At 37.1% G+C, this 25,581-nt stretch overlaps 1 protein-coding gene across 2 annotated transcripts in view; it reads left to right on the forward strand.

The window, feature by feature from the left end:
• Nucleotides 1–25,581, forward strand: part of CDH18 (cadherin 18) — a gene marked incomplete at both ends in the record, with an annotated part of 176,824 nt that overhangs the window by 41,881 nt on the left and 109,362 nt on the right. For both annotated transcript variants that reach the window (XM_080609876.1, XM_080609877.1), the window contains one exon: nt 7,261–7,380. In XM_080609876.1, the coding sequence (XP_080466002.1) occupies nt 7,261–7,380 (120 nt within the window). The remainder of the gene's footprint in view (nt 1–7,260; nt 7,381–25,581) is intronic.

Below are 25,581 nucleotides of genomic sequence, written 5' to 3' on the forward strand. Positions count from 1 at the left end.
GTTCCAACACTTCCATGTCATTCTTATGTTGAAGACACCAGAACTGCACACAAGACTCCAAATGAGGTCTCCAAGAGCAAAGTAGAAAGGCAGGATCACCTCCTTTGACCTGGTCACCCTCCTTTTGATGCAGCCCAGGATACGGTTGGCTTTCTGGGCTGCGAGTGCATACTGAAGCCGGCTCATGTTCATTTTCTCATTGACCAACACCCCCAAGTCCTTCTCTGCAGGGCTGCTCTGAATCTCTTCTCTGCCCAACCTGTAGCCATCCCTGGGATTGCTCCGACCCAGGTGTAGGACCTTGCATCTGTCATGGTTAGACTTCATAAGGTTGGCATCAGCCCACCTCACAAGTTAAGTCCCTCTGGATGGCATCCCTTCCCTCTGGCGTATGAATCGAACCACACAGCTTGGTGTCATTGGTAAACTTCCTGAGGGCCCATTCAATCCCACTGTCCATGTCACCAACAAAGATGTTGAACAAGATCGGTCCCAGCACCGATCCCTGAGGAACACCCTTGTTACCGGTCTCCAGCCGGACATCGAGCCATTGACCACAACTTTTTGCGTGTGGCCATCAAGCCAGTTCTTTATCCACCGAGTGGTCCACCCATCAAATTGATGTCTCTCCAATTTAGAGACAAGGATGTCATGTGGGACAGTGTCAAACGCTTTGCACAAGTCCAGGTAGATGACGTCAACTGTTCTGCCCCTGTCCATCAGTTTCGTAGCTCCATCATAGAAGGCCACCAAATTGGTCAGGCAGGATTTCCCCTTAGTGAAGCTGTGCTGGCTGTCACCAAGCACCTCCTTGTTTTTCATCTGCCTTAGCATGCCTTCCAGGAGAATCTGCTCCAAGATTTTGCCAGGCACAGAGGTGAGACTGACTGGTCTGTAATTCCATGGGTCATCCATTTTCCCCTTCTTGAAAATGGGGGTTATATTTCCCTTTTTGCAGTCGTCGGGACTTCACCTGACTGCCATGATTTTTCAAACGTGATGGCCAGTGACTTAGCAACTTCATTCGCCAGCTCCTTCAGGACCCCCAGATGGATTTCATCAGGTCCAATGGATTTGTGCACATTCAGGTTCTTAAGATGGTCTCGAACCAGAACCTCTTGTTAGAGTGGGCCTAAGCTCTTCATTCTCACAGTCCCTGCATCTGCCTTCCAAGACTTGGGTGGTGCAGTCAGAGATTTTGCCAGTGAAGACAGAGGCAAAGAAGTCATTAAGAACCTCAGTCTTCTCCAAATCCAAAGACGTTTGGATTTGACAAAGAAATTTATCAAGACACCTTCGTGGGAAGTACTACAGTGAGTTTATTCCCAGTAAAAATGCTGTAGGCCTGTATGAAACCTCTTCACTTGTGTTTGATAATTCACTGTGGCACAAAGCTTTACTGTTAGAGCTCATTTCAGTAGCATCCAAGCTCTTATTTCAGTTGTCTTTCATTACACCACAGACTCTTGATATTAAATTCATTTTCTTTATTGACTCTCTTCAAAAATGCATAACTCTGTCTTCCCCTTTGTTTGGTTTCCTTTGTCTTTAATGGAACATTTTAATTAATTGATTATTTCCTTCCCCTGTGGAAGCCTTTTATTTTCTTTGTGGGAGGAAAGACAGTGGAAAGGAAATCAATGTTATCCTCAAAGTTGAAACCAGCCAATATAATTGTTTTTCATTTGTTCACTCAAAGTTCCCTTTTTCTTTCATCCTCTCAAAATGTAGTATTCTAGCATAGAAGTTAGTCATAATTCTGTAGTAGTCTGAGTCTTGGTTTTACTATTCAGCTACATTATAAATGTTATTGTTTTCCAAAGAACAATTTGAGTAGTCTGAGATGGCATTTGGGGTTAAAAACCAGAGTGGATTATGGTAAGCCAAGGAACTTTTAGTGTGTTGTGGTTTAAGCCCAGCCAGTAACTCAGAACATATCATTAATGCATATATTTTATAAATGAAACACTTTACTGTTTCTACCTGAGGTAAATCGTTACAATATCTATACAGTATAAGCAGCACTTTTGTGTTGTTTGAATAAAATTGAATTTTCATACCCTGCCATGCAGGCAACCTGCTGTTGGCATACAGCATATTTTCCTTGCAAATTTATGATCATTATTTTCTTTTTCTCTTATTGATTTGTATGTTCTTTGCATTCTGAAAACATTTTATTGTCTGTAGTCTCAGGTAGACTAATTCTATTATTGCTTCCACAGGATCCATTTTCCCTCAAATAATGGACATCCCTATACCAGTTTTATTAGTTCTGTAATAGCACATTTTTTGCTATTAACTGAGGAGTCTATATATCACTGAACTTCTTGTTGTTATTGTATGAATTCTTAAGGATGCTCCACTACTTTAAAAATATCTTCCACTTTATTTCATGGTCATTTAAAGAACTTTCAGTGCTACTGTCTCTCTGTAACAGCCCTCATGCTGAGTAGCTGGTAGTATTTTTCATCTCTGTTATGCTGTTAATTTCAGCAGCAGCTTCTTGTCTGTCTCCTCAAACAGATGATATTTTTGCCACAAGTTGACCATTGATCTATTTGTGAAAGCTGTAGGATGTTTATGGCTTTTGGTTTTGTAGGTAACTAACAAGAAAGTGCAGGTAAGTTTTGTTAAATTATTTGCCAAATATTAGATTGTAGTGTGTCCTGTGATGTAAAGTGAACATATTATTTATGTTTTATGTACTGTGCTGGAAGAACTGAAAGAAAACACCTATTTCTTGCCTCCTTGCCTTCTTGACACTTCTCCTTAAAGTTGGCTCAAGATCCAAGTTTTATGTCTGAAATTATTTCTTCTGCAGTGTAAAAAGCTCAGTTTCATTGAGAGCTATGCTCTGTTTTATAAAAGAGTCATCATTATCGTCACTGGTATAGAGGGGGGTTGGAACTAGATGATCTTAACGTATCTTCCAACCCAAACCATTCTGTGATTCTGTCTTAATATAAAGGGAAAGAAAAACTTTTGTTTGTTTGTTTGTTTGTTTTCCCAAACAACAAAAGCCTTCCATTCAGGTATCTTCAAAATGAGTGAAATACTGCATATTAAATTTTCTAGTGTTCTATGTAGTCATGCATAAGAAGTGTATTCCAAATAAATTCTCCTTAACAAATTAATAGGTGCATTGGACTTTTCTGAACTTCTTTCCAGGGTATTATAATGTGAGGTAGTCATAATTTCAGATAATCTGGAAGTCACTATTCATGGTGCTCATAAATAAGATTTGCATGCGATGTGTCTCTTTATCTTCCTGTGTCTTTTGATTTTTATCTTATAATAAAGATATCTGACAAAAATAGTGTGATTTTCTACAGTGAGGATTTAAATCAATGATAAAGTCACTAGACTCATGTTGATTTCCTGGTGAAGACACTATTTTCTAATGTATAATTAAATTAAAACATTCTGTTAACAGTATAGCAAACTATGGAAAATCACACATAGAGATTTGCATTCTCAACAGGCATGCTTTGTTAAACTTCCTCATTATACATCAGAAATTTGTCTTCAGAGAGACAGATTGAAGTAGATTTTGAAGAGATTTTGAAATAAAACTACAGTTTGTTTTCCCAAATGAATGTTCCTTATTTTTGATAACAGAAAAAAGGCAAAGCTTACAGAATGGTGTTCAGAATAGACAGACATATTTTACAGCTCTGTATAGAGCATTAGCTAAGAAAACAGAATTCCCAATATGGAATCTCTAAACTGTAGCAGGAAATAATGTGGAATAGTTGTTGTGCTCTGATTGAGCAGAGCCTCCACTTTGGGCAAAAGTCTTTTTATTACCTAACTGGAGTGTCAAAATGCTTTCATAGGAAAATTTTGAGGTTTTCTTGACAGGGCACTTTCACAGTAGGTTAGTGAAGAAACTATGGAAGGTATGCCTCTGGGTTCGATGTTCATGTCCGTTCTGAGGTCTCTGGGGAAATTAGATCCTTATTTTTTGTGTTAGATTATTTTTCTCAGAATTGTTAGCATTAAAAATAGCAAGGCAGCTGTACTGTATAGTTTTCCATCTGAATCCTTTACATGTCTCAACAGCAAAAAACTGATTCTGCATCTGAATGGTACAAATATATTTGGAATCATGATTTGTCTGTCATGTTGAGCTGAATGATGCTAACTTTGGAAGGAGTAATTGGAAGGTAAAGGTACTTTACCTTTTCTCACAAGGTATTCTAACCCACAGCCTTCACAAGCTGCCTTTCCTCTGTGCTCAGTAAATCAGGCAAGAGTTAGGCAAAAGGCCAGTATGGATACATCTTATAAGATGCTGAGCGTGCTTGTGTACTACAGTGAAAAAGTTAAGCATCTGATGAGCTACAATGCACTAAAGGAGGGTTTGGGGGCGGGGGGGTTGAGTTTAAGTTGTGATTCTAAGCAGTTTTTTAGATAGAAAGAGAACACTTTGCCACTGTGCAGTACCAAATTGCTATTATCAGGTGTTTCTTAGGAGAGAGATACAGATGTACTTGAAAATCACTGTGGCAAATTTTAAGGTATAATAGCATTCCATTCATGCTAAAATGACCTGTCAGTTGCTTATGTGAGATACTGCCTTTCAGTAGGCCTCTTTCATTGTCCCACATCAGTGAGCACTCAGATTCTATCTCCTGCCTTTTGAGAGGAGAAAGGAGAGAGGAGAGAGGAGAAAAAGAAGGGAGAGGAGAGGAGAATGAGAGAACCATGAAATCTCAGTATTTCTGGTATTTTCTTCTTTTGAAACAGCCAAAATCTGTTCATCCATTCCCAAACCTACTTTGATTATCTAGAACTAGAAAAAGTGCAAATGCAAACTCAAAGGTACAGAAGTTGCCAGCACTCTGTGTAGCAAACCATGGTAGGTGACTGACTGATTATTGGATGGGCATGTTTTTGTTGTATGCTGTCCTGGGTTCAGCAGTTATTTCCTTTATCATTATTATTATTATTATTGGTGGTAGCAGTAATAGTTCTGTGTTATACCTTAGTTACTGGACTGTTCTTATCTCAACCCGTGGGAGTTACATTCTTTTGATTCTCCTCACCATCCCTCCAGGAGCAGGGGAAGGAAGAACAGGGGGAGTGAGCAAGCAGCTTCGTGGTTCTAAGTTACCGGCTGGGCTTAAACCACGACATATGCAATTAAAAAAACCCAAACCAGTAACCTGTTTATCTTTAATGATTCTACAAATTCCAACATAAAATAATGAAGCCATGAATAAATTATTGTGAACAGGCCTTTATCCTTGAATACAGCAAGCTTATAACTGAAAGACAGAAAGGTCACAGCTTTTTCACCTCAAGTCAGAAATTACTGCCATACTGGGTTACAGAAACATATCATTACAGTATTTAGATAAGCTAGAGAATATGGGAAAAAACACATTTTCTGTTCTTTGAAGTGACTTGATGTGTTTTGCAGGAACTGTTATTCTAAGTTTAAATAGCAAATAAATATGACTGAATAGATTCCTAGAACATTTTAAGAAAATTGCACTAACTTTAATTCATATTTGTTTACCTTGTCACGTAAACCAAAATATGGTAATTTAGTCAGGTTTACCATTAACTCCTGAATAATTATGAACAGAATATTAGGTCCAGCTTGATTTTATTGCAGTACTCAACTTCAAATTCAGCAAGGTTTCTTTGTATGTGCTGTGTGAATATATTTATCTATAAGACTGTATGCATTTGCGCTATTCAGAGACCAGAAGACACTACATTTAAGTATGCAGGCACATTTGCTATACCATTTACCAAATCACCTGTAGAGATACAAAACCCAACTTTTTGTGTCCAAGTTAGTGTCATTATTAATGAATAGCTTCTTAGACAGTGATAAATCCAAATGTGTGTAGATTTGCATGCTTGCTTTGCTGTACTTGAAGTCAGACTCCACGATTTTAGATATTTGTATTCCCAGTGTATACTGAGAATGTGCACAGTACCAAACAGTTCTGTGCAATGGAAACCAATCTATGAAATTAAACAGTTGGTACTGAGGATCCAATGTCCACACCATATGTTTTGGAGAAATCTTATTTCAGACTAGCTCTTGTCTGGTCTCTGAGACTAAATGCCCATTGGCAGTGAGAATAAATCACATGTGCTGCTAAAGCACATCTTTTGGTTTAGTTTAATCCAAAGGAATCTAGTTAGCATGCTCTGAAACTGTTCCATGAGGCAAATCAAAGTATGACAAGTAGGGGAGATCAAGGGAATCAATTCAAAAGCATACTTCTCACAACTAAGATGTGAAATTGAACACCCCAGAGTGGAGGTGACGCCTCAGTGATTAATTTAACCGAGAAGCCACTTTCAAATGCAAAATTACATGAGAGTAATCTGTTCTATTGTCATTATTTCTGTATTTTAGTACTGGGCCAAGAGAGCCTGTAGAAGGCAGTGTCTGTCGAAGCATAAACAAGTGGGATGAAGAGTGAACCTTTTTTAACTTGCCATCTTTCATTTAATGATTTCTTATGTGAAGTGCTGAGCAGTGATAGCAAAAAAGATGCATCATTAAATGTGTTGAAAAATACAGTACAATATAAAATCACTTGTCTGTATCTGTGCAGTACTTTTACATTTTATTTCCTACAAAAATGCTACTCATAAGTTATCCTACTTAGTGACATGCTAGAAACTATGATTTTATGTTTCTAATGGTGCATAATAACAGAATACAAATACCTGTCTTTTGAACTCCTTATCTTTCTAATTTGGATCCATCATTTGAATTCCAGCAAGGTTCTAGTAGTTATTCAATTTTCAGATCTTTGGTGCCTTCCAATAGCTAGACTTTTTGATTTCCCTTAGTCTCTTTTATTGATCTGGGGACATTTATGCAAAATATTTTAAATATGTACTTCAAGATTAATTTTTATTGTGGATGAAGAGAATCCTGAAGTCCGTAAATATGAGTTGTTCAGAAATCTAAGCAATATCCAAGTTTAGAATCTGTATATGCGAACATGCATACATATACATGCTATGTAATTACTGGTTTATGGTTATATATATGTAATTAAGTTACATATACATTATATATATAGATAAAAAGTTGGTGTTTTTTCAAATTAGTATAAACAGTTTTTCATAAAAATAGGATAATAACATACAGAGAAAATGTGATTAATCTTTCTAATTGTACAATCTGAGGACTGTAAAAGCTCAAAAAATGCATCTAAAATATTTTATTTTTCAGAAAATTACATTTATTATCAATTTAATTTTAATTTCTTGTACATACAGGTACATCTGTTCTACAGGTGACAGCCACAGATGCAGATGACCCTACGTATGGAAACAGTGCCAGAGTAGTGTACAGTATTCTTCAGGGACAACCATACTTTTCTGTTGACCCTAAAACAGGTGAATATTTTATATTTCTGTCAGTGTGATTTCACTAATATGTTGCAGGTATCTAAGTCTGGTAGGTGAAATCCAACATATAAAATACAGGTGAAGGTGATTTTTTTATTTTTTTAAATCCATATTATATTCTTCTTGGTTTAACAATGAAATTTAGGAGTTGTTATGTTTTTCTGAATACTAAAATGATCCTAGTATGCATAGAATTAATTCTTCATTGTGCCATGATGCAAGCCATTCAGACAAACTGGAATAGCATTTTTTCCATCTTTATAAGCCTCTCTGTAGGAAGTGACTCAAGTATGCCTAATACTTAATGGCTTTAAATGCTTTGTTTTGCCTGAAGGGTAGGCTTGGGTGGGTTATTGAATATGTTCTTCAACACATATGCCATAATAAATTAATATCATTTGTGTATTTATAAAACCACAGAATCGCCATTTCACTGAAAATCACTAAGATACAAGAAGTAAAATAAGCTGAAATTTTTATGCTTAAGCTCTATACATTGCCTTTTCCTTTTTTCCCACAAAGTGTAAATTATGTGTAATTAACCCAAATTGATTTTTTTAACGAGAGAAGAAATTTCTTTTGGGGATGAAGGTTGTTACTAGCTTTGCATTTTCTGAAGAGCAGTATCTTAAATATTAATATGAAGTTATATTTTTAGTACATATTTATATGCTTAATAATGAGGAAAGATGATTTAAGAAAGTACTTTATTCATCTGAATTTTGTAACTGGTTTTGCCTATCTGTATCAATGCTTTAATACTGAGGGGGAAGAATGAAAGATAGTGATCCCTGCAATTAACTTTAAGGAAGAATAATGTTTTTTTTTTAAATGTGCTGAAGTGAAGTAAGTATAGTGTAAATAGTTTCCATTGTAATGTTTCTACATTTACATGTCTTTGCTGCATACCTTAAGCTCTGTGGATCTTGGAGATATATGCTTGCTTCCTTACAAGAGAAGTGGATCTGTGCCATCTCAGCTAGCTTTGAGGTTGGGCCTCCGTTGACAAGGAGGCTGGACTTGGTAACCCCCAGAGATCTCTCTCAGCCTATATTCTTCTATAAGTTTGTAAGCTCATGTTAAAAAGGCCTAATTGTGCAAAGTGTGATAGGATCATGTTGGAGGACTGTGTAAAGTGCTGGGAAGCAATCCAGACGCAGGCCTGTTCATAAATACTTTGTTAAGGGAACAACTGGTGGCACACACCTTACCCAGCCATACGTGAGTACAGTCTGGCAGAGCTGGAATAGGCTAAAACCACTCTGGGGTACATGTTAACAGCTAAGGGGTATGGAAAATAGGTGGTACCATGCCCAAGCTCTCTCTGCCCTTTTTTTACTTTTAGAAATGCAACCCTGGTCTACATTTCTACTTCTGTTTTGGCACTCTGAGGCAATGAGCTATATTTTTTATTTTTATAAGGGTGTGGAACTTGTAGTCTGGAGCTGCTGTTCAGTCAGCGAAGGATCACAGTGTATGTTTTCAGTATCATCAGGTCTGTATCACAGAAGAAAAGAGTGGTGTTATATCACTGGTGTTATGTTATTAAGAAAGAAGATGGGAGTGTATTTTCACTTCCCAAGTCTTAGGCTTTGACAGGCATTTAATAACACTTTATGAATGTAAACTGTTTTTAGTATATCTGTGGAAAATGAAAATTATTCTGATACTGTAATCTATTAAAATGACAAAAGAATAAATACCTTAGGAGGTAAGTAGACAGTGAAGCAGTGAAAAAAAATAAGGAAAGCTTTTTGATTTGATAACTTGTCCTTTTATAATTGCAGAATAGCAGTTAATTTAATTTGTCATGATAGAATGGGAAGAAGTAGAATATTGGAAATGATGGGAAAATCTTGAAGAATAGAGTGTTTCACTATGAAATTTCACTTTGAATTTCTAGGCTTTGAGACTTATTTTCTAAAAACATCACTCTTCTGAATTTGCAAGCATTTCTGTGACCTATTTTCCCTAAGGCTTCAATTGTTCAATTCCATCTTAATTTTATTTTATCTGGAAGTTTTCTGAATTTACACTGACATGCACAAGCTTCCTTTACAAGAAAGGAGGGACAAAACAAGGGAAAAGAGAGAGCTAAAGAACCTGACATTCATGTCTGAATGTAATGTTTTGAAGCCTAAGGATATATTATGGCTATAGGTAAAGCTTCTTGGAGCTATCAGATGCAGACATCAAGTTTTCATAGCTCAGTGTGAATACTCATTTTAAGAAGTCTTCTGCTTCTGGCTTAGTGCTGTCTAAACTTGGTTTTAAACAACTTATTATCTGAAGACTTTAAAGTTACAGATATTTAGGAGCTTAGTTTGAATAGTTTAAATAGAATTTTAGAACTCATATACCAGAAATATAAGAGTGGGCCAGCACCAAATTACAAACTTGTCTCCACAACCAAAGGAGGACAGAGATGAATTGTGGGGACAGTAACCCCCTTTCTGTAATTAGAGACTCAAGCATGGGCTCCTCCAAGGGCTGTCCTAGGAGAGCTTCAGCCCCATGGGCCAGGACTGAAACCCATCATGAGAAGTCCACAGGAGATACTGCCTGATCACCCTTCAGGCTGAGGGAGCTACTGCCTACAGTGGTATGAGACACATTATAGGATGCAGGGAAAAGCTTTACGGTATTGTGCTAGACTCATACTTGGATGTTTAGAGGAAAGACCTCTAAACAAGAGAGGGAGGGATTGAGATGGATTAGGGAGTGAAAAGCAAGGGAAAATAGGGGGATAAGGGGATAAATGGGGCCCATGGTGTATAAACAGGGTCTTATTGGTTATCTGGTCATGCTCTGTGCTTGATCAGCACCATCTGTCATATCTGATTATGCTCCATTTCTAACTACTTCCTCAGCAAGGACACTCTATCTGTATGCATGTGTGTGTGGAAGTTTAGGTGCCAGCAACTGGAGATGGATGACCATGGGTCAGAAAATCCGTTGTGTCTGTGATACCAGCAAACTGGAGAGCACAGAGTGTGTACATATTGCATGGGTGCTTACATCAGCGTGTGATCATGACCGAGTCTCAGGCTGGTGTAGCCACTGAGTTGGATGAGCGGCTTGGATGCCAGGTACCCAGGTCGCCAAAAGTCTGGGCCAGATACTGGAGAGATCAGAGAGCTCAAAATTCAGTGTTTGGAGCCACTAAGAGGTACAGACCAGTCTGGGGTGACTGTATGGTCCGTGTGTTGACTGAGAGGCCTCTTTGCAAATGTGTGTCTCTGTGAGGCAAGGGGAGACCATGGAGCCAGCTACTGGAGGGCTTATAAGGTATACGTGGGATATCATTGGGCACTAGGGTCCCAGGGGGTCCAGGGCCCATTACTGGATATGCTTCGTGTGTAAGACCCATTACTGGGGGATCCATACTGGGCTGGGGTGAGTGGGGATGTGTGAGTGTGTCCAGGGTTAAAAGGGAGTTTGTACCTGCAGCTGGAGGGGAACTGCAGGTGTTGGATTTGTATGTCCAGGTTCCAGTAAGCATGGAGACTGGGATCCAAGTGCCAGCTACTGGATAGACCGAGTGCCTAATGCAAATTACAGGAGGGATATAGTATGTTGAATATGTGTGTAATGTCCAGTTATAAACCATCCTTCATCCTGATCAGCCAGATGAGGATGAGGCTGTTTGTGCCATTTGTGCTTGAGTGCTGAGTGTTTCTATCCATGTGTCACTGCTGTGTGTATGCATTGCATGTGTGCATGTACCTCTTGGGAGCACATACTTAGCCTCATTACTGCTTCTGAATCATGGATTAAAAACAGGGAGCTACAGCAACCTCATTTCCATTAGGCTAATAGACTTGGCAACTCCTAACAATCTTTCGTCTTTCAGTTGATTGGCTCTAGTGCCCACGTTTTGATTTGGTGGATTTTTTATCCCTGCGAAGGAAGAATTTTAAACTCTGTTTACAATGTGTACTCTGTGTAAACTGTGTGTGTGAACTCTGTTTACAATGTGTAAACTCTGTTTACAAGTGTGTAGAAATTTGCTGCAGCTACATTATGACTATGAATGTCAGAACTACTGTCCGTGCATAATAAAGTGTAAGATTTTCAAAATCCTTTGGATTTGAATGGCTTTCTAGGAAGTGTTTTGTATTTGGGTTTATTAATTACTTCTAGTAATTAGCTATGGGATGTAATAGTAATTACCTATGTAATTAGTAATCAGCTGTGACAGCCTGTGCTGGTTCCTGGTTGCTTTTCTCCCCAATTGCAGCAAAATATGCTGATGAATTTTTATTAATAACTACATATTCATAATGCTGATGAAAGAGAGAGAAGTCAATGTCTAGATCCTAGGTTTATTTGCAAAGCTTATGTGTATAGGATTATATGATTTTTCAAAAATCAAAATACTCAGGGAACCCCAGAAAACGTGAGTTGCTTATCCTTTTAGAGTACCATTAACCTCACTGTAAAAATAAAATTAAATTAATAGTTATTAATGGAAAGCAAAGCAAATAATCTGTTAAGATACTTAGTGGTTTAATATGGCTCCCCTGCAATCTTTTTAAATGTCCAAATATATGTGAAAACTTGTCTTGGGCGTCTGAGTTACAAATTTAATATGCTACCTTTCCCAAACCATGAGGTTTTTTGATCCGTTAACTTGATATTAACTTGATATAGGATCCATCCCTGCTTGTACTTGCTTGTCAAGTGTGGCTCATCAAACAGCAACGGTCAACATTTGACAGATGACCGAACCCCAGAAGCTCATTTTTTTTCCTGAGGAAGCCTCAAATTGACCTGTGGGTTTTTCCTAGCAGTTATATCAGCCCCCTTTCAGTTGCCATATGCTTCAGGAATGAAAGTGAAACCTATAGTCCAGTTCTACTGCTTATATAGTAAACCCATATCTGGAGGATGTTAGCTAACACATGGCTCTTCCCAAATGCATCAATCTTTCTGAACATAACATACAGAGAAAATTAATCTGTGGGACATTTGTCCTTTCACATCAGCAGTTCTGGTTAGAAGCATGATGAAATAAGAGATGAAACCATTCATTGCAGATGCTAGTGGGATGGAACAGAAACACATTTATCATTGAATTGAATGACTGTGAAAAACAGTAGATATTTGTGTTTAATTGTATTTATAATAATCTGCTGTTACATCAGTAATATTACAAAGATCTTAATCATGTATCAGCTTGTTTGAGTTTTTTTACCTGAAGATATTAACTAATAAAGAAATACATATGCCTATTTGTGAAAGAACATTGCTGCAAATTATACAGACTATTAGATGTAAGAAGAGTGTCAACCTCCTTCTGCTTTCTGTCTTCACAATAACATGAACAATGGCTTCAAGCATCCCTACAAAAAAAATGTCCTGTTTGCTAATTATCTAGTTTGGTTCCTGACTGAGAGCACAATAGAAATAATAAACAGTCAATGTCTGAATAGATGCTTCCAAATACAGAGAAGTGCCTCATAAACACCAAATAAGCAACCCCTGAAGTTCAAGGGTTTTGTTCTCATCTGTAACTACTATTCTTACATTTTTCTAGAAGTCTTTGGCCATAGTTCATATGGAAATGGCTGATTTTGTGGCATTATAATATGTAGAGTGTAATTTTAAAGTTGCATGTGTATTCCTTTGCAAAACAAATAAAAAAATCTGTTTATCAAGTTATTCACAGATTTCATGCTGAAAAATAAATACTAATACTTAAAAAGACCCATCCTTTAATTAATAGATTATATTAAAATAAAGTTCTTTTAATATTGAGGTAGTAGTTATGGATTTAATGGATTAAGGTTTACCTTATTTCCTTATTTTTCTTATTAGAGAAAATAACTTAAATGGGCATAAAGAGGAGTTACATAGACCTTCCAGTGCAAAAAGAAAGGGCACCTTTTGCATGCTTTAGTAGAAAAGTCTGTCGTGGTATTCCAGATAAGAATCTACTGGGCTAATTCAAGTAACGGAGATGTTTTATGTTACTTGGCTCTGCTCTATATAGGAATTCAGACTAGTTATTGAAATTATTTCAGAAATCAAATTCTGCCACTTTCTTCAATGAGCATACTTTTTATATTAGGAATTTTTTTTTTTTTTTTTAATCAAAATATATTTCTTAGTGACAGCTGTTTAAAATAAGCATTTTTACTAGGGTTAATGATCTCCTGCTTTTGTGCAAGTTGGTTCACGTTAGAGTGCTAACTGAAACTGGAGAGTCCTGTGTTTATCTCTTTGCCTTCATGCTGAGAGGCTCCAATATCTTTTTAATGATCTTAGGGGGCTATAGAATTATCTTACATAAATTTTATGCTTCTGCTCTAAAGGAATAACTTATGATTGTCACCCTAACTCCATAAGTAAGACACCACAGCTGATGCCCAGGTTCCTGTAGCGGTCTTAGCGTAAACTTAACATCCTTTCTCACAGTTTTAACACTGAAGCTCTTAAGCTGTTATTGGACACTCCATGTCTGAAGCAGGGCAGTGAAGCTAGTGAAAGGTCCAGAACACAAGTCTTATGAGGAGTAGCTGAAGGAACTGAGTTTTCAGTCTGGGGAGGAGGCTGAGGGAAGACCTTACCACTATCTTGCAACTACCTGAAAGGAGGTTGTAGTAAGGTGAGTGTTGGTCTCTTCTCCCAGATAACAAGTATTAGTATGAGAGTGAATGGTCTCAGGTGGTGCCAGGGGAGGTTTAGGTTGGATGTTAGGAAAAATTTCTTCACTGAAAGGGTTGTCAAGCACTGGAATGGGCTGCTAAAGGAAGTGGTGGAGTGACCATCCCTAGAGGTATTTAAAAGACCGGTAGATGTGGTGCTTAGGGATATGGTTTGATGGTGGATTTGGCATTGCTAGCTTAATGGTCGGACTTGATCATCTTAGAGGTCTTTTCCAAACTTTAAAACCTCCGTTGTGCTTGTGTTGCAGACCACTTATTTATTGTTATTAGAAAAACTCCAATTTAATTATATGTGATTAGTTCCTACTTAGTATCAGTGAGGTCACAGTGAAGAATCAGTCTGAAAGTTATTTTTATTTGTGATACTTCTTGCTAACAGGGTGTAAGGTTAAAATAAATTTATGATGTGTAAAATATATTTATTATATGGATTCTGCAATTTTACCTCAAAGTTGTAAGGACTGTATTCAATATTTGGGTTTCTATATGCTTATTTTTCCTAAAGGAATTTCTGAAATGTTGTATCTGAAATTACATCTCTAGCATATTTCATTTCCGAAGTCTACAGTTTGTTTCAAGAGAAGCACTAGAAATTTCAACTCAAAATTTGAGAGACTATTACCTTGTTCTTCTAATTCTACCAGGTACTGTACAATGCACTGCTCCATTCCTAAAGGAACAGAAATATGTACTCCCATCTAAAAATATAAACACTTGTTTGAGAGTGTCATCTGTCAGGTCTCAGTTAAGACTAATGTAAATATTGTAATGTCCTTTAATTTCAATTTTAAGTAAGTGTTGGATTTTCTGCGCCTACAGTTTTTACGCTTCTGTGATAAACTCTGAACAATGGAGTCGATTCTCATGGTTTTCTTGTCTGTTCAAAATATTGATACAATGTTACAGTTTTCCCAAGAGTTATTCAAAAGATAACTCAAGCCATCAAACAGAAGGACAGAGAAACCTGAGCAGAGGAACAGTCTATGTTTCTTTTAGTTTTCTTTCTTTTTATATTCCTGCTCCATTTTGGTACAGTTGAGGATTTTCTGAGAGCACTGGTACATCTAAAACCTTGTTGTTTAGGCCTTGTTTTGCACTAGCATGGAAATTGCAGTGAAAGGTACTTGCTAATTGAAAGTGTTCAAGGAGGAGGGGCAAGAGGATGTGCTCAGATGTGTAATAACAGTAATAACAAAGCAGCAGTAATACCAATACCAGCACTGCTTTGGAGCAAAGGTCTGTACAACCTAGTTTGGTGTTTCTTATGGTGACTGACATTTGGGTAGCCATTGTCTTGTCTGTGTATCCTGATGCAGTTTTTGCCATCCACTTCCAGGAGATTTTGTGGTCTGTCTGCTGGAGCTGGACTTTGAGTAGTCCAGGATGGATTGATCACTCCTCAGGACCAGTGTTCTGGCACTGTACTTTCTTTGCTGATCACCTACCACCAGTATCTCTTCCAACATCAATCATATAGCTAAAAAGGACAAGCATAGGAGACAGAAAAGCAAGGGCAAAAAAGATTGCTGATATTCTAATGTTGTTTTTCTTCTTCTATGAGATGGTACATCTGTACTGGAGATTGAATTCAGAAACAAGGAAGAAACTATTCCTTGGTTCTTCCACTCTTGTTTGTTTCTGGGTTTGTTTTTCTTTCATCATCTGGTGTTGTGAACAACTGCTGTGGACAATCTGTGTTGTCCAGAAAAAAAAAAGAAATAAAAATAAAAAATTGGCGCAAGCTTCTGTAAGCGCTAAAAGGCAATTGGCAAGTTCCCAGATGATACTATCATCTTGGCTTCCTAACAAGGACTGCTGCAATATGGTAAGTGCATTCATTTTGTTTGTAGACACCTTTTTTTTTTTTTTTTAATTTTATTTCTTTTCAACCTTCCATCTGTAAATACACAGATATATTTTTCCACTTACAACATAATGCCTGCTTATTGTGGCCTATCCCCAGTAGGCAACTAAGCCCCTTACAGCCACTCACGCATTCACAATGGGAGGATGGGGGAGAGAATGAGAGGGATAAAAGTAGGAAAACTTGTGGGTTGAGATAAAAGCAGTTTAATAGAGAAAGCAAAAGCTGTGTGTGCAAGCGAAACAAAATAAGGAATTCATACACTACTTCACATTGGCAAGGCAGTTGTTCAGCCATACCTGGGAAGGCAGGGCTCCATCGTGTGTAATGGCTGCTAGAGAAGACAAGTACTATAACTTTAAACACTCCCTCTCCCTCTTTCTTCCCCCAGGTTTTATTGCAGAGTGTAATGTCATATGAAGTGTAATATCCCTTTGGTCAGTTGGGGTCAGTAGTCCCAGCTGTGTCCCCTCCCAACTCCTTGTGCACCCCCAGCCTATTTGCTGGCAGAGGAGTGTGAGAAACAGAAAACTTGACTCTGCTTCACTCTGTCCAAGCAGTGCTCAGCAATAAGTAAAACATCCCTGTGCTATCAACACTGTTTTGGTTGCGAATCCTGAATGGCACCGTATGAGGTACTATGAAGAAACTAACTCTATCCCAGCCAGCCAGTACGGTGGTAAAGCACTTTGTTTATTTGTTCAACCAGATTTAAAGTGTGTGATGTGAAAGCAGTGAGACATATGTGATCATGTAGTTTGGATTCTTTTGCCACATCCTTTACAGTTTTTCTCTTAGGTGTAAAATTACTATTTGTTCATCATTGCCAGGTTTTGCTTTTACCTTCTACGGGACATCGGAATAAGTTCCTATAGAAGACGCTGGGAAAGGTTCCTAATGTTAATGTTTATTAAGCTTAGTTTTCCATATTTGGAGATGTTCACATTTTTCAGATTTACTGAGGATAGTACTGTTAGTACTGATAGTGCTGTTTTTTGAAGGTTTAGAATACTGTGCTGTATGTATTGCAAAAGTTTAAGATCTTGATGTGAGAAAAGCATTACTTCTGTGATATGAACTTCTGTGAACAGGTGTTCCTGTCTGTGTCTTTGAACTTTTCAGAAGGGTTATATGAACCATTAATTGTAAGTTTTCTGTTTTTAAACAAGGAAGGCTAATGTTGCATTGAAACTAAGTCTGGAAATTATATGTGTGATAAAACATGTTTAACTTGAGAAAAAGAGAATGAATAAAATTTCACCCTAAACCCACAAATACATTACTGTAATTTTTAGCTCAACTGGGATGAGAGCCAGGACACTGACTCAGAAGATGAATGCAGTAGATTCTTTAAAGACTGTGCCCCTAAGGACCAGTTCACATGTTAGCAATACTTTTACAGATCAGTCTTTATTGTTGTGGAATTAATCAGTGACTTTATTACCTTTAATTGTGCTAACATGTGTCCTTTTTCTAGACGATAGGTTATTATTGGCATTTCTAGCTATACAAGAATTACTGAGACATTAGATCTTTTTCTTTTCCCCCTTAAATTTTTGGCCAGAGGGCTGAAATGAAGATGCAGAGAAAACCAATAAATTGAACATTTTAGAGGTGCCCTAATTCATACACAACTCTGCTTTTTCATCCACATTTACCTTTTCCAATTATCCCTTTCAAAAGGTATTGTGGGTATTGGTATTGTTGAGAATAATAATTTCAGAAATACAGTTAAAAGGTGGTAATGAAACTTCACAGTGGCAAGGAAAATGACAGAGCAATATTGAGGTACTGTTCCAGGAGATATGTTATCTGACGGTTTGGTAATGCTAAAATGCCTGCTTATGATTGGAGACACACTGGGTATATATTTATTAAATGGCTTAATTTCTTGTGTCTCTATTTTGTGAGATTTTTTAAAATCCATTATGTTAATAATGCTATTGCTTTATTGTTTAAGTTCACATTTTTTGCCTTTATTATTTTGTGAAATTATGTTTAATTCACACTGGAGACAGGAAAATGACCAGTAGTGATAGACTTGTGAAAACAAAATGAGGCATATAGAACTGACGGAAGATACCATTTCCTTTAGTAGTGCACATAAACAGAGATTTTTATAATTCACACAAGGCCAGTGATAGCTACTGTCAGAATTAATGCACAATCTACAGTAGATCAATAAATACACATGTGTGGTTTCCCATCAGTCTTCATCTTTTAGAACAATGCATCCATTTTCATTTAGAATCTGAATAAATGTGGCTGAGAATATCTTTTCTTGTAATAAACCATACAGAACCACAAGCCTACTATGGTAATGTTGCTTTTCCAAAGATTATGTATAAAGAAAATGCTTCTAAAGAAATACTGTCTTGTAAAAGTGATTCAGTTGCAGTTGAGTTACCTCCTAACAAAAACTGAACAAAAGCTTTGTAAAATTAATGCATGCTCCATATCTGTTTACCACCTACTTAAAAAAAGACCAACCAACCAATGAAAAAAACACCCAAACCACAACGTATTTATGAATCCATTTCACACCAGTTTTAAAATGTGGTAAGAACAAAGATGACATTTGAGGAACCTCTATAATTCAGTTCTTACGTGAAAAAGAAGGGAGAAAGAAGCTACGTCCGGAAATCACAAGCAAACCTGAGATCTTCCAGGAAATTTGACCTTTACCAGCTGTGTCAATTTTTGTCCTCCCTTTGATATTCGACTTTGTAGCCTTCACATTGTCACTGCCTGTGTGACCAGGGAACACAAAGCCTGACAATAAGGTTTCCCTTAGGTGGAGTCCATCTTTCATGAACTTGCCTCAGAGTTGTGTTTTCATTTCTTTGCTGACTTTGTCAAGCCCAAGAGCAGCAGCAGAAGCAGTACAGTGGGTTTTGTCTGGTCTTTAAGGCTACAGATAGGCTCTGATTGAACACAATAACTCGTATCTTTGCAACTGTCTTTATGATTTAGCAGCATATTTGTAAATTTAAAATTTAGAAGAGACTACAGCCAGACTTTCCGAGACTCTGTAACTTCACTTCCAGGAGAGGATGCTGTTCAGTACTAGTTTCGGTTTACTTGTCTTTGCTTACACATGTATTTTGTGACTTAATTGATCAACAGTAGTAGGAATTTTTTTTCTGAGGTCTTTTTTTTCTGAGGGTCTTATTAATCAGCATTTGTCCACCACCACCATGTCTGGAAGTGGAATGTTTGCATGACAAAGGCACACAGATAGGTCATTAATTCCAAGGCTCTGTCTGTATTTGCTCTTTATAAATTTCTATATAGACTTGCCATTCTACTTGTCAGGGTCCAGAGTCCCCTAACAGGGTCCCCCAGTGGCTGGGTGAGCCCCATGTCAGCTCCCTGAGGCCGTCAGCCCTTGTGCCAGCAATACCACAGCATGTCATGTCTCCAGCTCCCTACAGCCCTGTCTGGCCAATCCATGTCCCTGTCCCCAGGGAGGTGCCCAACATCTGAGACTGGGGCTGCCGTGGTGACCCCTGGGCTGCCCGGCTCCCAGCTGAGGGGAGGAACAGGCCATTGCCCACCCAGGGAGACCATGGCATCTGATCCCAGGGAGTTGCCTGCCCCTGTGGTGTCCTCACACTATTGCAAGTGTTGTCAACAAAGGTCTGTAACATGGATGTTTTTCTTCACATTTTTAAACACGAGTAAAGCCCATCCCTCAGGTAAAGAAAGAGTTTTCAAATTCCCAGCCAGTACATACCTTATGCAATATTTTAAACATCAGATAAAGCGTCTGTCATTGAAAACTGTCACATTAGAAGAGGAAGGAGAGCTTTCTCTGCTACCAATTGCAGAGCAGTTCAGCCCAGTCTGCAGTCTTTAATTTAGGTCCCTGAGGAGGTCTTTTGTTTTGCTTTCACATATTTTTGTCTTGTTTTTCTCTTGGTATGCATTTCAGGATTATACATGAATTTTCTTGCAATATTTGTGGTCATGACTGCAATATTAAAATATTCTAAAGATGCTGTTCCTCTTTCTTTTTGCTTAGCTGGTCCATAAAATTTGCAGTATTTCTGGGGTTTTTTTGACAGCATGCTTGCACTGTTTGCAAGAAAAGATTCAATTCTATCTGTAACACTGGGGAAAGTGTAAAAGTAGAAACCTTCCTGGAATTTAGTAAAACATTTGCAGTCCTGGAAGCAGATATAGCCATCATGGGAGTCCTAAGGGAAGCAGGCAGATTAAACAAGGTTTTGCTGTTTCCCAAACTGTTCTTTCAAGAAATACATTTTGGATCAATAGATAGCATCTAAAAGTGTTTGGGCAGAAAAGGTAACAATTCTCTCTATATATAGCCACCATGGCTTCACTTTACTTGAATGGAAGATGAAAATAAAATGACGGACTTACCAGCTAAGGCTGTTTCTTCTTGAGAAATCTCTCCTTAAGATGAGATTTCCTCTAGGCTTTTGTCTTCATCATGAAATGGCAAGGACTGGTAATACAATGCAGATCCTTTTACTTGAATACATTTCCCAGATCCTGGGTTTAATCCATTTGTAATCAGTTCTGATAAAAAGTGAGTATCATTGTGATATGGATTAATCATCAAAGCCATAATGTTCTGTAAAAGTAACTGCATCACTGAAAGAACATATGAGCATAGTTACTTGTCTAATCATTTGCATCTACTTAAATGCATTACCCTTCTGTCCTGTAGAGAGGAAGCCTCCATTTGCAAAGTGGACATTTTTTATGGCAGATGTCCTGTTTACTTTGTATTTTGGAGGAAAAGAAAAGAAAAAGTGCTTTAAATGAGGGAAAGCACATAAATCTCATCCTGGTTTTTTTGTTTGTTTTTTTTTTTTTTTACAGAACTTTGTATGCAAATCCTTCTGGATTATTTTATAAGCCTCTATTTTATTAACTGGATTAAATTTAGTTCAGGTGTGATACTGTCTCAAAGGGATTCTCAGTGGTATTGTTAATATATGTCAACAATGCCTCTTCTGATTCTAAATTAAAAAAAAAGATGAAGGACTATAAATCTTTTGGGAAATTACTCCAAAAATTTTGCTTCTACCCTCAAATTTACCTAGTGTAATATGTTCTGCAAGAGTTTCAGGATGCTCTGGTTAAAGAACAGTTGCAAGACATACTGAGATAATAAAAATAATACAGTGTATTACAAAAAACTAAAAGGTATATCTGCAAATTATACTGTGTAATTGCTGCCATGACAAATGATTATATCAATTCCTAATGTAAAAATCTCTTCTATAAACTATCACAAAAGATGAAAGAAGGTAAAAAAATTATTGGAAAAACAATTTTTTTCTGAACGTGGTAGACTACTGTAACACTACACTATTAATAATTAATATAGTTATATATTAAGGTATGGAAAAATAATTTCATATTCAATATTTAGATTTGTTTACTTTACTTAAGACATCATCTTCTTGTTCAGCTAATATCCTGTTAAGTTAGGAAACTAACAGCAAGCACAGTGTAATATTAAGTACAGTACAGTCGAATTTGGCTTGTGAATATGTGCAGTACAATTGAACTTGGCTTGTGAATTATTCTTAAAATAATGTTTCTTGACATAACTTGGATATTCATCATTCTTGTAAATTCTGTCCTTCCATTTCTCTTCAGGTAGAGCCTTCTTTTCCCCTGGTAGTATTTCCATGATACAGATCTTGCAAGGGATTTTTCTTTTAATCTGGGCTGCTTTAACAAATGAACAAAATCAACATCTGATAATTTTAAAAATCTTTGAAAAATCCATTTCTGGAGTTGCTTCTTTTCAAAGAAGAGCAGATGCAAAACAAAATCTTAAAAAAAATGCAAATTTAAAAATATAGATGATTAGACTGTGACTTTCTGGCATTGCTTGAAGAGAGGGTGATGCATATTTGCCATCCATGTGCTTCTCTCAGAAGGCATCGTTCTTCAAAGATACAAGGGGCAGTTAGCATCTTGCTTCTCATAGGAGTAGTCTCCAGGGATAGTAATTTTTCACTGTCTTATATGTAAGATACCCATTACAACCTATCTTCTCTTGAAGCATACACTGATATAAATGGAATTAATTTTATTTGTCTTTTTCAGCTAACCATAAAAGAGGTGAAAGACCCACAGGTATCTTTAATTTGAATGTGGTTTAATCTGACTTTGCAGGAATTTTGTCCTCAAATAGAGACTCTCTGTCAAGACTTTAAGAACAGCATGAACCTTAGTTGTGGGGCATCTGCTGCAGTCATTGAGCATGGCATTAGGCTGTTTGTCAAAATCTAGTAAGACTTTTCTTTGTGTGTCCTTTGCAATTACAAATACAGCTAACAGCTGTGGCCAGATGACAGTCACAATGTTGCTGTGGCTTTAATATTTTCTTCTTTTGACTCTGAATATTCTTTCTGACAGGAGTTCTCAGGGTGAATTTCAGGGCCTTGAAATATCCAAATTAAAAATTATTCATGTAGTTGCTGACACATATTTCTAGGCAGAAGAAGAAGAACAAATCAAAATGAAACATCATTTATATTTTCTCTCAGGTCAACTATTTTACTCAAAAGATCCTAAATTATTAGTGAAATTTTCATTTTTACTAGGGCTGTACCACACAGGAAGAATATAAAAGTTATAGGTAAAAAAGGAGCATAGCTTTTAAACTCATGTGAAATGCTAGGATTTTTTTTAAACTACCTCACCTTTTCACTGCATTGCTATTTATTTTTATCTATAGTTAATTATTTTTCACCTCTATTTGTATGCCAAATAACTCTTCCTTTGTAGAACATATGAATTGAAGTACTCAGTGGCATAAATATAATAGAGGAAAATATTTTTATGACAAGAATTACTTAGGACTTGAACTGGTACTCAGCTGTATGTTTTTTCAGTACTTGCAGCTTTTGTGATACTTTTAAAAGCCAGCCCATGATGTTGTCTGTGCTGCAACCCACCTGTAGCTCAAGAGGGTATGAGAACACCTTCCTCTGTGGTACTATAGTTAGCTCAATTCACTTTGAATCCAGGGCCTTCTACAGGGCTTGCTCAACTTACTTGTGAAGAAGGACACTCCAGCACATTCTAACCCACTAGTGTCTGCTGCCTGAGCACATGCTTCCTGTCCTCAGGAGCAAGCAGGGGCAGAGGCCCGCTGTGCCATGTCGAGCATTTCTGGGACTCATGAAGGGAGCACCAGCCTTTGAACTAAAGAAATGTGTTTTGTTTATAAAAAAAAAAATTGCACTATTGTCGTGGTTTAAGCCCAGGCCATAAATTAGAACCACGCAGTCTACTTCCCCCCCCACCTTTCTTCCCTCCACTTCTGGAGGGACAGGGAGGAGAATCAAAAGAATGCAACTCCCACGGGTTGAGATAAGAACAGTTTAATAACTAAGGTATAACACAAATCACTACTGCTACCACTAATAGTAATAATGATAAAGGAAATAACAAGGAAGAGAATACAACCGCTCACCAACTGGTACCTCGCCCCCACCCCGCAGCGTTCTAGCCCTTCCGGGCCACTCTCAGTTCTACCTCCTGGGCATGACGTGCTGTGGTATGGAATACCTCTTTGGCTAGTTTGGGTCAGGTGTCCTGTCCCTGCTTCCTCTTGGCTTCCCCTCCTCCCTGGCAGAGCATGAGACTCACAAAGTCCTTGGTCAGGCAAAACATTCTGACCAGCAACTGAAAACATTGGCTTTATCAGTATTATTCCCAGGCCGAAAGTCAAAACCACAGCGCTGCACCAGCAGAAAAAATGACTGCTACTGCTAAACCAGGACAACTATGTATGAAGAATAGATGTTTGAATTACTGGTATACTGTAATACCTTGGATCTCAGTTTCAGTTAACTTTCCTGTTCATATCTCTGATCATTCTATGCAGAGCAAGATAATGTGATTATAATAACCACTGTGAAATCTCCCAAAACTACTCTCTTGAATGAGGTTGCATGTTTACAATTATACTAAGCATGACAGAATAAATCAACAGATATATCAAATAGTAGCTCTGATTTAATAATACATAGTAATGGTAATACACAATCTTAATTCATGGCTTTCGTAATCTAGACCTTTTTGAACTGGTAGATGTAGTGTCTTTGTTTTTGTTATTTTTCGTGTATATTGATTTCTGCAACTCCAAAATAAACCTCTTATCTTTTAAAGAGTTGTGTGGCTTAGCTTAAATACTAGCCTGTGTCAATGTTGGCAAATACCCTAACATAGAATCATAGAATCATATGAAATGGATTAAGATAATGCAATTAGATTAACTGTTGCAAACTGCAGTGTAACACATGTGAACTCCAGCACTTCACACATATTGTTCTGATGCCTTTCCAGGAAGAGGAGAAAAGCATTAGGCTTAGAAAATTCTGCCTTCTTCACTACAAATACGAGATGAAACACTATGCATGGGTTTATAAAATTAGGAAGCCATGAGTTACAAAAGCTATTATTTTCAGGATCGCAAGAGCAAGAACTATTTTGAATGTGATATTGAAGAATAAGAATTATCACAGGGATGGATATGAATTGTATTTCAGGTATCTGCATTAAAAAAAAAATGGGATTCTAAGAAACCATGAAAGAAATTATTACATTAGTATAGGCAACACAAAATGAAATAATGAATTAAGATCTTAGCTGAAGTAGAATTGAAGTATTTCATTATAATAACTATAATTTGTTGGTCTGTGAGGCTAGAGACACATTCCTTGAGGCCTGTATTTATGTAAGCAGTACCTTTCTCTGTTTTTGGTTTTGTTTTTTTTTTCTTTTTAAACCATGTGCCCTTAGAAAAATCTTGCCTGACAGATCTGATACAAAAGAAAAATGTCAATTGAACAAAAAAATTTGTTGTCCGTGTTTTTAGGTTTTCTCACTTAGGGGTATGAAATAGGCTGTGGGTCATACCAAATGTTCTGGTATCTTGTTTTCTGAGATACTCTTATTCTTTGATGACTGGAAGTACCTATAATGCATAGCCAAATTCTAGGCATCCCTTTTTCACTACTGCTGTGTGAGTGGACACTGTTGTGTTTGTTGTGTAATATGGATTGGCGCGTGAAATCATCTGTCATTTTAATGCAGGCACTTGGCTTGTGCCTTATTGTTGACAATTTTAGTACATTTTTTGTTGAGCAAGTATACCAATTCTCCTCTTTTCTGTTATTAATAATTCATATGCTACGTCTCCAGAATTGGTCTTCGTTGAAAACGACATTTGTCTATAATGTCTCCTTGGTGATGAACGTTTACATACATTTTCACATCTCAGAAGGTCATAAAATGTTCAATATGGTTGTTTGATATGTTGATTATTTAAGTGATATCTTAACCAGGTAGAGATTTCATCTGATATTTTAAAAACACACCGATTATTGATTTATTTTAAAATGTATTTAGACATCATCATTCTCATTTACTATCAATTTTGTGGGTTTTTTTGCGTTAAGTGTAAAATGATTTTGTTATTCTCACACAAAAAATAGTTGACTTTGTTCTGTTTTCACATAGACAAAACCCCATGCTGATAAAAAAGCCAGTGGAGTCATGCTAATATAGCATAAGCAGAATTTGACTGTTCTGATTTGCGCTTAATTATTCATGGTACTTATGTTCCAGTAAATCCTGGTGTCATCTATCTTGTTT

The sequence above is a fragment of the Psittacula echo genome, assembly GCF_963264785.1.
Source record: "Psittacula echo genome assembly, chromosome: 2".
Lineage (NCBI taxonomy): Eukaryota > Metazoa > Chordata > Aves > Psittaciformes > Psittacidae > Psittacula > Psittacula echo.